General features: G+C 36.9%; 1 protein-coding gene across 4 annotated transcripts in view; it reads left to right on the top strand.

The window, feature by feature from the left end:
* IDE (insulin degrading enzyme) overlaps positions 1-12,878 on the top strand; it is a 108,496-nt gene that overhangs the window by 51,128 nt on the left and 44,490 nt on the right. For all 4 annotated transcript variants that reach the window (XM_058543536.1, XM_058543538.1, XM_058543535.1 and 1 more), the window contains 2 exons: positions 7,702-7,824; positions 12,632-12,744. In XM_058543536.1, the coding sequence (XP_058399519.1) occupies positions 7,702-7,824; positions 12,632-12,744 (236 nt within the window). The remainder of the gene's footprint in view (positions 1-7,701; positions 7,825-12,631; positions 12,745-12,878) is intronic.

Here is a 12,878-nt window from a genome sequence, read left to right as displayed (position 1 = left end):
TCCAGGATCTCAGAGGAATTGCAAATTGAATTCTCCTGAAGGGTGGTTAGGATTTTCTTAAGTGAAGGAAGAGCCATTCAAGAGGAAAAGGAAAAGGAACTAATGTTTATTGTATGAGTACGATTTCACTTAACCTTCACCACAGTACTGAAATTTCATCATCCTCTTTGACAGATGCTGAAACTACTACTGAAAGAGAATAATTAGAACAAAGTTCCACAGCCTCGTGGGTAATAATACAGGGAGGAGGGAGGTAGGATTGTAGTGAAAGTGTCTGTGTAGGTTATGGGATTTGATATCAAGTCAGAACTCAAAGCCTATGATCTTTGTGATAATGTTGGGTTGACCCCCAAAACCATGACCAGAAGAAAAGACCAAGGAGTGAGCCCAGTGTCTTTTGGAGAACATGAGTTAGAACAGTTTGGCTATAACAAAGGATGCTTTTACCCAGGAAAGTAGAAAGGAATAGAGTAGGAAAATGGATTAGAACCAAAAAATATTGTGGAGCATTAATCAGAAGGTAGTGGAGCAACTCCTGATCCTGGGGTGATGATAATGACACACAAAATCAGACCTTGATCAAAGTTAATCATTTAGGGTTTTTTTCCCTCTCTCCCTCCCTCCCTCCCTCCCTTCTCCCTTTTAAGTAAAGAATTTAAAACATACAAAAGTAGACAAAATACAATAATGAACCCCATTTATGCATCACTCTGCCCCTGACTGGTCCTGTCTGATCCACATTCCCAGTCATCCCCTTTTGTTATTTTGAAGAGATCCCAGACATTATATCATTTCACTCACAAATATTTCAATATATATCTCTAAAAAGACAATGACTCTTAAAAAACATATTAAAAATACCATTATCATTAATATCAAATATCTAGTTAGTATTCAAATTTGTATTGTCTCGTAAAAATCATAATTTTAAAAAATTTATTTGAATTAGGATCCATGTAAGGTTCAAATTTTTTTTTAGGTTCAAATGTTAGTGATTGATATGTCTTTTAAGTTTTTAGTCTATAGATTCATTTTTGTCTCTCTCCCCACTCCCTCCCCTCTCCTCCCTGGAATTTATTTATTGAAGAATCAGGTTGTTTGTTGTGTAGAACTTATCACAGCCTAAGTTTTGCTGATTGCATCTTCAGCAATGTAATTTAATGTATTCCTCTGTCCTCTGTATTTCCACAAATTAGCAGTTGGATATAGAGGCTTGATCAGATTCATGTTTGACTTTTTTGGACACGGCTTCATAGGTGGTGATGTGTTCTTCCATCATGGGCATGTAATGTCTAGTTTTCTATTTATGATGTTGCAACCATTGATCCTCAGTGCATCACCTCTCTAATTTTCTAATTCTGTTATTCCTTCTCGTATTGATTAGCTTCACTACTGCTATAAAAAGAAAATCTCCTTTTCTACTTTTTGGTTACCCAGTAGTACAGTTATTATAGGAAAGGCAGGACAAATGTTTCATTCATTCCCTTCATTTACCAACTTTCAAAATAATGAGTTGGTTCCCTAGCATGATGACTAATTTATTTTGAATAAATAATGATGACTAATTTATTTTTTTAGTATCACGGTCAATTCATGGATATAAAAATATTTAATATGTTTCAGCCCACTTAGTCATTTATTATTCCCTAAGTTTTTCCATGGATTTGTTATTGTCTTTTTCTTTTCCTTGTGAGGAAATGTGTCAGTGGAAAACTAGAAATTTACTGAAAGCTAGAGCTGGATTAATCAGGTGTACAGGTGCTTTATTATGGCATTTACGAGTTTTTCACTTCAAGTTCCCTCTCTCTCATAACTCACATCTCGTCCTTGCATGTACTTATCCAGCTGTAGGGAATTGTCCTTTTTAATTTTATAGGAAAATTCATATATCTCAAAAGGCTTTAGTCTCTTCCAGGATTTTTAGAAGACTGATACAGCGAGAAGAAAGAGCTTTTATTTAAAAAAAATTATATAATAATTCCAAGTAACTAACTGCAGATATATTAATCTAACCTTCAGAATCTTGGGTTTTCAGAGAACATTTAAGATTTTCATGGTTCTAACTATCAAGTTGACCTTTCCCTGAGAACCTTATGAGGCATTCAGTTGGAGACAGCTCTAGTTTCTTAAACAGATTTCTAAAACTTCAAAGTCACTCTTTCCCACAGAGTGTAAGAAATATATTGCTGGCTTCAGAATTTTCCAGGAAAATAAATTCTGTTTCCTTGAAAATCAGCATTCGTATACATTGGTATTTAATTTGTAAGCTGTTTTGTGTGTGTGTGTGTGTGAGGAAGATTAGCCCTGAGCTAACATCTGTTGCCAATCTTCCTCTTTTTGCTGAGGAAGACTGGCCCTGGGCTAACGTCTGTGCCCATCTTCCTCTACTTTATATGGGACACCGCCACAGTGTGGCTTGACGAGCGGTGTGCAGGTCTGCGCCAGGGATCTGAACCTGCGAACCCCAGGCTGCCAAAGCAGAGTGCGCGAACTTAACCGCTACGCTGCCGGGCCGGCCCCCTGTAAGCTTTTTTTTTAATAGAATTTAAAGTATTTGTTACAATGAAAATATAAAATAGCTTTTACTGAGCTTTACAATTTACAAAAGCCTCTTCATATCCATTATCACTTTCATAAGATCCACAACAACCCAGGTTCATATTAAGTAATTATTGTCTGATAGATGCTATACCGAGCCTTAACACAAATTATTCATTTAATCCTCACACCAATCCTGTGAGACTGGTTCTCTTATTATTCTTATTCACAAATAAGGGAACTGGGGCTTGGAGAGGTTAAGAAATGTGTCTGTATCTCATAGCTAGGAAATGAAGGAGTCAGGGATTGAACCCTTACCCTGTGTGTGTGTGTGTGTGTGTGTGTGTGTGTGTGAGGAATATTAGCCCTGAGCTAACCTCTGTTGCCAATCCTCCTCTTTTTTGCTGAGGAAGATTAGCCCTGAGCTAGCATCTGTGTCCATCTTCCTCTATTTTATATGTGGGATGCCTGCCACAGCATGGCTTGATAAGCGGTGTGTAGGTCTGCGCCTGGGATCCGAAACTGTGATGCCTGGGCCACCGAGGCAGAGTGCACAAACTTAACCACTACGCCAGTGGGCCAGCCCCTGAGCCCTTGCTCTTAACAACTGGGCGTGTATCTGTATTACCCCTATTTTACAGGTAAAATAAATGACCCCTTGGAGATATTTGGAGACTTTTCCAAGGTTGCTTAATTAGTGCGTGATGGAGTCAGGCCAAGAAACCCTCAATCTCCCAACCACCAAGCCCGTGTTCTCTCCCAGCAGGCCCAGAGTGCGAGGGTCCCAGTGGGTCAGCACCCCTGATACCCTCAGTCCCCTGCTGGAGCTTACTCTAATGGTGACAGAGCCAGAAAGGCAGGATTCACAATTTTGGTAGCAGCATTTTAATTTGATGTAAATGACCCAGCTGAATTAGCACTGAATTAGGGCAGTATGTGTCTAGAGACTGCACTGGTGTTTGTTATCCCAGCCATATTCACATTTTCTCCACCCAGTTCTTAGGTAGGGGACAGTCCCCTGGACCATTTACTGAGCTTTCTTCCCTACTTCAGCCCACGTTTGTATGATACACTTAGAAGCCAGAAGTCCCTCCTACAATTCAAATCATAGCAATAATAGCTTGCTGTTTATTGTGTGTTTATTTTCTGCTATACATCAAGTATTGTGTTAAATACTTTAACATTTTTACAAATTTATTATTTGTTGTAAAAGAGATAGGTACAAAAGCATTTGTCAGATCATTCTCTGTACCTTAAAAAAACAGAACATTACAAATACAGTTTGAGCATCTGTTGGGCACTTCTCTAGTTGTGTTTTCCTCCCTGCTCCTGAGAGAGAACCGTTGTCTTCAGTTTGATGATTATCATTCCCATGCTTCTCTATAAAAACATTGCTAGTCGTGTATTTACCTCTAAGCAACATGTTGTATAGTTTTTTAAGCTTTATAAAAATGGTATTTTATTGTGAGTGATCTCTGCCACTGGTAGTTTTTCATTCAATCTTATATTATTTGTAAGAGTTACCCATATTGGTGAGTGTACCTCTGATAAATTTTTTATTTTTATTTTTGCTGCTATTTGAAAAATTCATTGAATGCATGTACCACTGTTTATCCATTTTCCTGTTAATGAAACAGTGCTGCTACCTGTGAGCATTCTCGTACATGTTTCCTTGTACACGGAGTTCTCTAGCATACTAGGAGTGGAATTCTAGGAGTGGAATTACTGTATAGTAGGATATGTACATCTTCAGGTTCAACAGATATGCCAGACTGTTTCCTGTAGTGGTTGATTCAGTTAATACTCCCTCATGCAGTGTCTGAGTTCTCATTTCTCCACATGCCTAAACACCACTTGGTGTCATCAGACTTTCTATTCTATGTATTGGCTGTTAGATATTAGTCTTATGCTTTTTCACGTGTATTTTTTTCTAATTTGGTGTAAGCCTACCAATGTCAGGGTAGGAGATTGAGCCTAAGAGAAGTAAAGTAACTTGTTCAAGGTCATGCAACTAGAAGATGGATCGCTTAGATAGCTCTGCCAACGCCAAAGCCAGTGCCTGTTCCTCTGCACCTCCCTACCTGGGGATCATGGCACTGACAGTAACAGAGTCCACTCAGTAATTTAAGGACTAATTTTGGAATTCTGTGCATTATGTCCTGCTTTTCCTTTCGTTTCCTCAGCTATCTGTGTCTTGAGAACATCCACCGGCTAGCTTTCCTGTTTTTAGAAAACTCTTTTAAAGGATTTGTTATAAAAGGGTTAATAAACTTAATAGCAAGCCTGACTCTTTGGCCTATTTATACCTAGTATCCGTGTTTCTCTGTTAGTGTACTGAGAGCTGACTATCCTGACCCCAGGAGAGTCATAGGGGAGAACCTTTTCTTCTTTCTAATTCAGAAGCTTCTAAAGATACAGACCTGCTGTTCTTGGCTGTGTTCCCAAATGGACCACAGTTTCCTTCTGTCATCACATATTAGAAAGACTGAAAACATCTAGGCAGCGAAGAAATGAATATAGAGTCATAAAATGGTATCTATTTGTGGCTAAAAGCCACTTTTCAGAACAAATGTTATTGAGCCTCTGTTTAACGGTTTGGCCCGAGATCCAGTATCATTAGATTTTTGTACCTTAGGTGAGCCAGGTTGCTGTTGACAATGGTTCCTTTGGCTCATTTTCCTTTAAACTTTTTATTGAAGTATAATAAATATATAGAAAAGTGTGTGTGGCTCTAATAAATTGTCATTGTTGTTTTTACTTTTGCTGCTATTTGAAGAATCAGCTGAATGAATGAATGTACTTCTATTATTTATGTATGACTCTGAATTTTCAAAAACTGAGCACACCATAGAATGAGCACCCAGTCAAGAAACAGAACATTACCAGCACCTCACTAGTCCTCTTTGTGGCCCTTTGTAGTCACTATCCACCCACTCAAGGGTGACTTCTATTCTGACTTCTTATGCCCAGATTAGTTTTGACTGTTTTTTTTTTAAATTTTTTGTTTATTGCAGTAACATTGGTTTATAACATTGTATAAGTTTCAGGTATACATCATTATACTTCTATTTCTGCATAGATTACATCATGTTCACCACCCAAATACTAACTACAACCCACCACCACACACTGTTTTTATGCTTTATATAAATGAAATGATACAGTGTATACTCTTTTGTGTCTGGCTTCTCTCATTCAACCTTAAAGTTGTGAAGTTCATCCATACTGTTGCTTATAAACAGTGGATTATTCAGTCTCTTTGCTGTATAATATTCTATTGTGGTCCTTTGGCTCATTTTAATATAGTGTTGTCAGTATTTTGCCAGTGATCCATGTTTTAGTGTGTTTGGGGTCTGTTCCTGCTTTATCTCTGTGTTTTAAAATGGACCTAAAGATAAAGAGTAGAGATTAGAATGGTAAAGTATTCAGGCACATTAAAATCAAAGCAGAATGAACTGCGGCTGGTTAACCTGAAAGAATTGTAAAATCTAGATAGAGGCCATGATCTCAGTCTTCATAAGTTTTGAGATTTTTTTTTTTAACCAGATATTGACCAGATTGGGAATAGGCAAGTCAGATCACATTTAGACTAAAAATCTGATTTCTGTCTAACACTATCACATTTATAGTCTGTTGAAATAAAACTTAATTTCTCCGAACTTGAGTGTCCCTGTGTGTCGGTCTTGGTTCACATATTGCAGGAATCTGAGCTTGTCTGTGTAAATGACTAAGGAAGTGCTAAGGACTAGACCCTCTGGGACTGAGGCTTTTAGAATCTTCATTTAGTAGAAAAGGGAGGCACCATCAGTATTCAAGTTTCACTTTAACGTGAGAGAACTTCAAACCATTACCCAGCAAAAAGCTTTTTTTTTTTTTTTCCTGAGGAATTGGGACTCTGGATACCTTTAAGAGGACCTGAATCCATCAGATAGAGTGAGGGGATGTCTCAGGACCCCGGGTAGGGCAGATCTGGAATTGAACTGGATCTTTAGTGAGAAACTCAGAGGACTGATTAAGAACCTGGAAACTTGACTGACAGGCTACTGCTTGTGAATATGAGTACATTTGATTGCTTTGTGACTAGAAAAAGGTTAACGAGTACTTGCTAGGTTTTTTTCTTGCACATACTCTCCACTAGATCTGTTGATTCAAGCGTTCTGGGCCATGAATCTTGGCTCAGGGTACTACACAGCTCTACAAGGCTAACGCCATCTGGTGCCTCTCTCTAGATATCCAGTTTAGTGAGAGCGACTCTCCCAATGCTAGTTCATGAGCAGGTATAGTAACCCAAAGGGAAAAAAACCTCATCAAGAATATGTTCTGTCATATTCTTGTTCTTTCATCTGAAGAGTTTCATCAGATAAAAGACAGGAGCCCATTTAGTAGTGTAAGCAGGAACAATAATAAAAGTTATTATACTAGCATGTTAGGATATTTCTAGTCAAGTTGTCATTTTTGGAGAGATACTAATCATTGAAATTCCATCTCCCAGTCTCTAAATTGCAAGATCTTTATTAGAAAGGTAATACTTAGAGAGTTTGACTATTTGCTTTTGACATGCATATTTTTTCCTAATTGAATGTTATTAAATTTCATAAGAGATCTCATAGTGGTACACTATATTCATCACTTGAGACTTATAAAAATAGCATTGCATCCTATTTTTACCAGTCTAGATCAAATCCATGAGAATTCACATCACAAATGTAATTCTTCAGCCAGGAATAGTACATTTCTTTCCACAAGTAACTTGGCAAGTTCCAAAAAGATCCCTTGGTGACTATGTTCAATTAATTATGGAGCACATAGGGAATTGAAAATTAAAGTGTGTGTGAATGGAGGCCATGTGGATCTCATTTTGTCTTATTATAAGTGCTCATAATACCTACTATCTCATAGGGATTTTAAGAAGTATAATTTTTATAAAGCACTTTAAGTTCCCAAGGGAAAACTCTATAGTTTAAAATGTTACTAGTGTGTACTGTACTGACCTGTTTATCCAGCTTGCATTCGGACATACTCGGCTACTCATTTTGTGTGTTAGTTTGAACTCTGTTTTTTAAGTTCACCTTATTGACACTTATAGCAATGTCAGTAATAATTACAAAACTTTAAAGTCCACATATTTTCCTTTTTCTGAGAAATGTTTTTCCTTTCTTTCAGGTAACAAATATACTCTGGAGACTAGACCAAACCAAGAAGGCATTGATGTAAGACAAGAGCTACTGAAATTCCATTCTACTTATTATTCATCCAACTTAATGGCTATTTGTGTTTTAGGTCGAGGTAAGAATCCTTAAAATTTTTTCATAGAATTGGATAATCTGAGTTTTCCATTTTGGCTTTTTCAGAGTATTGGAAGAAGGATATAAGATATAGCCTTTTATCTGCTCAGAGGCTTTGGAAAATGATCTCCTTATTGGGGAATGTATGGAGGAGAATTTTGTTTTTAATTTACTGTGCTCTAAAAAGAAGCTTAGGTGATTTTAAATGGAGACCTAAGGAAAATATAAGTTAACAGTAGGTACTCTAAGCATGTAAAAGCAAGGAAAGGAAGTATAAAGGAAAAGATTGACAGTTTTGACCTTACAACAATTCAAAAAATGGAAAAAAAATTAAAAGGCAGATGATGATAAACTGGGAAAACTATTTGGAATATAAACAACAAAGGTTTGATTTTTAAAATGCAAATTAGCTAATGATAATACATTGTTTCCCCCTATTAAATTACCATAATTTTGTTTTTGGTTTTAAGTAATACCCATTATGGAGGAGAGGTGCTCTTTTATGTTGGTGATGTATATAATTTATACAACTGCTCCCCACTTTCTGGAAGACTATTTAACAAGATGCATCACCCTTAAAAAGTACATTTTTACTTCTAGAAATGCAGTCTAAGGAAATAATCAGAGGGCCGGCCCCGTGGCTTAGCGGTTAAGTTCGCGCCCTCCGCTGCTGGCGGCCCGGGTTCGGATCCTGGGTGCGCACCGACGCACCGCTTCTCTGGCCATGCTGAGGCCGCGTCCCACATACAGCAACTAGAAGGATGTGCAACTATGACATACAACTATCTACTGGGGCTTTGGGGAAAGAAAAAAAAAAAAAAAAGGAGGAGGATTGGCAATAGATGTTAGCTCAGGGCCTGTTTTCCTCAGCAAAAAGAGGAGGATTAGCATGGATGTTAGCTCAGGGCTGATCTTCCTCACAAAAAAAAAATAAGGGGGAGATAATCAGAGTTGTTTAAACAGGTGATATACAAGGATGTTTCTGTCAGTATAGTATTTATTAGTGAAAAGTTAGAAATAATCTAAATGTTCATTAATAGGAGATTGGTTAAATAGTGATGTTATAGCTATATAATAGAGTATCTTATAGAAAATAACATCCCTTCTCCCACTTTCTTCCTCCTACCTGCTTTATTTTTCTCTATAACATTTGTTACCACCTGAAGTACTAAATATTTATTTATTGTTGTCTACTGTACCAGAAAGTGAGTTACTTGAGAATAAAAACTTTTTTGTTCACTGCTTTGTCCCCAGTGCCTGGGTTAGTGCTTGGCACATCATAGGCACTTGGTAAGTAAATATCAAATGAATAAACAATTTTATGACAGCATTTTAATAACATGGGAAAATATTCTTAATATATTAAATAGAAAACAAAAGTGCTCTATAAAAACACTATGTGCTATATGATCCCATTTGGGGATTTATAAAAAATTAATAGACAAATGGGAGACATAAGACAAAGTAGAAAAACATACCAGAAATTTAATAACATGGTATAGTAGTTAAGAACTCATGCTCTAGAGTTCAACAGCTTGGGTTTGAATTCCAAATATACCACCTGGGGCTGGCCCCGTGGCTTGGCGGTTGAGTGCGCGCACTCCGCTGCTGGCGGCCCGGGTTCGGATCCCGGGCGCGCACCGACGTACCGCTTCTCCGGCCACTGCTTCTCCACGTCCCACATACAGCAACTAGAAGGACGTGCAACTATGACATACAACTATCTACTGAGGCTTTGGGGGAAAAAATAAATAAATAAATAAAATTATAAAAAAAAAAAACAAATATACCACCTACTTAGTTGTGTGGCTGTGAGCTAATAACAAAGTTACTTCAGTTCTCTGAACTTCAGTTTTTGCATTTGTAAAATGGAGGTGGTACCTCATACTTGTGGCGTTTAATCAAGATAATGCAGAAAAAGTATTTAACATATTGCATGGCACAGAGCAAATACTCCATGCATGATAGCTACTTTTAGCATCTCATAATCATGGGATTATGGATGACTTTTGTTTTCTTCTTTTTGCTTTTGTTTTCCTGTTTTCTGCTATTGGCAAATGTTACTTTTGTAGTTAGAAAATAAACAACTAAATATCTTTTAACTTGGTAATAGGAACCAGGGTATAAAATAGGTCCAAGGAGTGAGACTAATAAAAAAAAGCATACTCTGTAATCCTATGTGCTTTCTACTGGTGGGTAGGTCCAGAGTGTTAAATGTCACTGGTATTTAGAGCCTAGTCCTGGGAATAGGTGCCTCAGCTGTATTTTTGTGTATGCCGTATTGAGATAAAACACATGATCTCAATAAGCACTTATTGTGCAAGTAATAATGACAACAAATGAATCAGACATAAGCCCTGCCCTCAGTGTTCTCGGTTTAGTGGAAGTGACAGAATAAGCATTAAAAGAAACAAGATGTTTCTGTTCCCTGATCACATACACACCACTCTCCCAGTGTGACTGACCTCCTGTGCTAAGCTCAGTGGACTTGGTGAGGGGTCAGGGAGAGGCGTCCTCACGGTGCAGTGGTGTGAGGAGGAACAGGATCTCTTGGAGGATTAATGGATAATCTTCTCCTTATTCTAGGCGGAGGAGTAACCATGTGGAAGGATCTCTGTCACAAAGGGAAAAAAAAGTTTTTCTCTGTTCTCCAACAGGGCCATCCCTCTAGTTGTGGCAACAGTAATTACCTGGACACTTGGCAAATGGTAACTGTCGAGTACAGGCATTGAGATTGCCAAGTCCTGATGATGTAGAGATGAATGGAACTCAGTTCCCTAGTCTCAGGTAGCTCACAGCTTAGTGGTGGAGACAGACTGTGCATTATTGTACAGCTGCCTTACCTTTTAAAAAGCTACATTGTTAATTTATGCTATTAGGGTACAAATATTTGAAAGGAAAGGCACATCTGGTAGAACCTTGCTTTAAAGGGCCTTGCTCTCATCAGCACTTCAGGTTGACAAACCTTTGTTGACTGCCCAGCTTGTTTCAAGTCACATGTCCCATCTATGTCACTTTATGTCAGAGACATAAAGATGTTGCTGACATTCTTGCTCTAAATATACCCACTCCATTCCTGAGTTGACTTGTCATGTAGCAAACGGCCACTGGTCTGCTGTTTATTTGGCTGGACATTTTGGGGTCCTTCATACGTACCTCAAGTCAAAAAAATTGAGGTAAAAATACGTACGTTTTATAAATAAAGTGCAAATGCCCACATTCATAGTCCTAAAAGAGAATTTCATACTATATAAAGGCAATTCTCAAATAGTGATTAAATGCTCGCTAGAGAGTTCATGGAAAAGTTCAAAATGGGTCATAGAATATCAAGGGAAATTTCTTATTTGATCCAAATGCTTCCTGACAGTAACAAGTGATGAATGTTTATACCATTTATAAATAACCTATTTTTGAGGAGACAGAATCAAGGTGAGTGGTTATCTTGTTTATAAAAAGGTAATGTTTTTTCATTTTTTACTTTTTAGCATAATAGTAATATATATACACGGAAAAATATTTATCCCACACGGAAAGGTATAAAATGGAAATCAAGTTCTTCTTCCTCATCTCATTCTATGACCACTATGCCCTCTTCTCAAAGATAGTCACCTTAAATCATTTCTTATTATACTTTCAAAAGTAGACTTCTGTTAATATGCTTACATATGTGTATGTCTCTTTAAAAATTAAATGAGATTATACTACATGGCCTTGTTTTGCACCTGCTGCAGTTTTCACTTAATGTGGCTTTGAGATATTTTCGTATCAGCACATACAGACCTCTCCCTCAGTAATGACCACATAAAATTCCAATGTACAGACACTTCATAATATCCACACATTGATAGATGTTTAGGTCATTTCTGTTTTTTGTTGTTATTATAATGGTACTGCAGTAAACATCTTACATATATAGCTTTATAAACTTTTACAAGTAGAACTCTTTATGAAAGAATATAAGTAGGTAATAACATAGAAGAACTTTACTTAAGTGGCCAAATAATTTTATAACAATTACAAATCTTTGAGTGAGTTTAGCACATGATACACAATCATATAATGTTAGACCTTGGAAGAGACTTATGATCATCCTACCCAACTTCCTTGTTTTTCAGAACCTGGAGTGGTTAACCAATTTGTCCAAGCAGTCTGTTGACATGGTTGGTTGGTGAAGCTGTGGTTAGGATTGAAGTCCCCTAATGCTCCTACCTAGGATTCTTTTCACCATTTTATACTGTTCTCCTACACAAAACCAATCACTTACAAACTCTAATATTTGACTTTTAACTATGGGTTTAGACTGTGTCTATTTATAAAGTGAACGTTATAATCTGTCAGCTAGTGGTTTAGTATGTGCCTGTTGAGAATCGTAGATAAAATAATCAGTTTCCAAATGCCACTAATTATTCTATTATTGTTTCTAATATTTGTTTTAAATTTATTGCAAGATATTTGTGAAACAGCTTTTTAAGCTGTAAAGAGGCAGACGTGTGAGGTATAATCATCAATATTGTATAGCTTCGGAAGTTATATAGGCACGGTAGGATTTAACTGAATGCTTCAACTTTATCAGATGGTGTTTCAAAAAAATTCTGAGTTTTCCATTTAATAGTCCTGAGATTTTTCAGGACATCCTGAGGGATTTTTTTCCAGCTTTACTGAGATATAATTGAAACTAGCATTGTGTAAGTTTAAGGTATACAACATGGTGATTTTATATATGTATGTATGATCCTAAGGTTTTAAATACTACCCATCATATGTTATAATTAGTTTAAGTTTTGTTTTCATTGTCTGTTTTCTTGTAGAATCTTTAGACGACCTGACTAATCTGGTGGTAAAGTTATTTTCTGAAGTAGAGAACAAAAATGTCCCATTGCCAGAATTTCCTGAACACCCTTTCCAAGAGGAACATCTTAAAGTAAGTGCATGTATTTCCAATATTTTTTCTTTTTTAATTTATGGACATAATAGATGCCTAGTTTATCAAAAAGTAGATGAAAAATTTTTGGAGGTTTCGTCATTTATATAGTTTTTAATATTTGGATAATCAAA

This window comes from Diceros bicornis, chromosome 6, assembly GCF_020826845.1.
Source record: "Diceros bicornis minor isolate mBicDic1 chromosome 6, mDicBic1.mat.cur, whole genome shotgun sequence".
Taxonomy (NCBI): domain Eukaryota; kingdom Metazoa; phylum Chordata; class Mammalia; order Perissodactyla; family Rhinocerotidae; genus Diceros; species Diceros bicornis.
The sequence above is the reverse complement of the archived record's forward strand: the minus strand, read 5'-3'. Positions and strand labels throughout refer to the sequence as shown.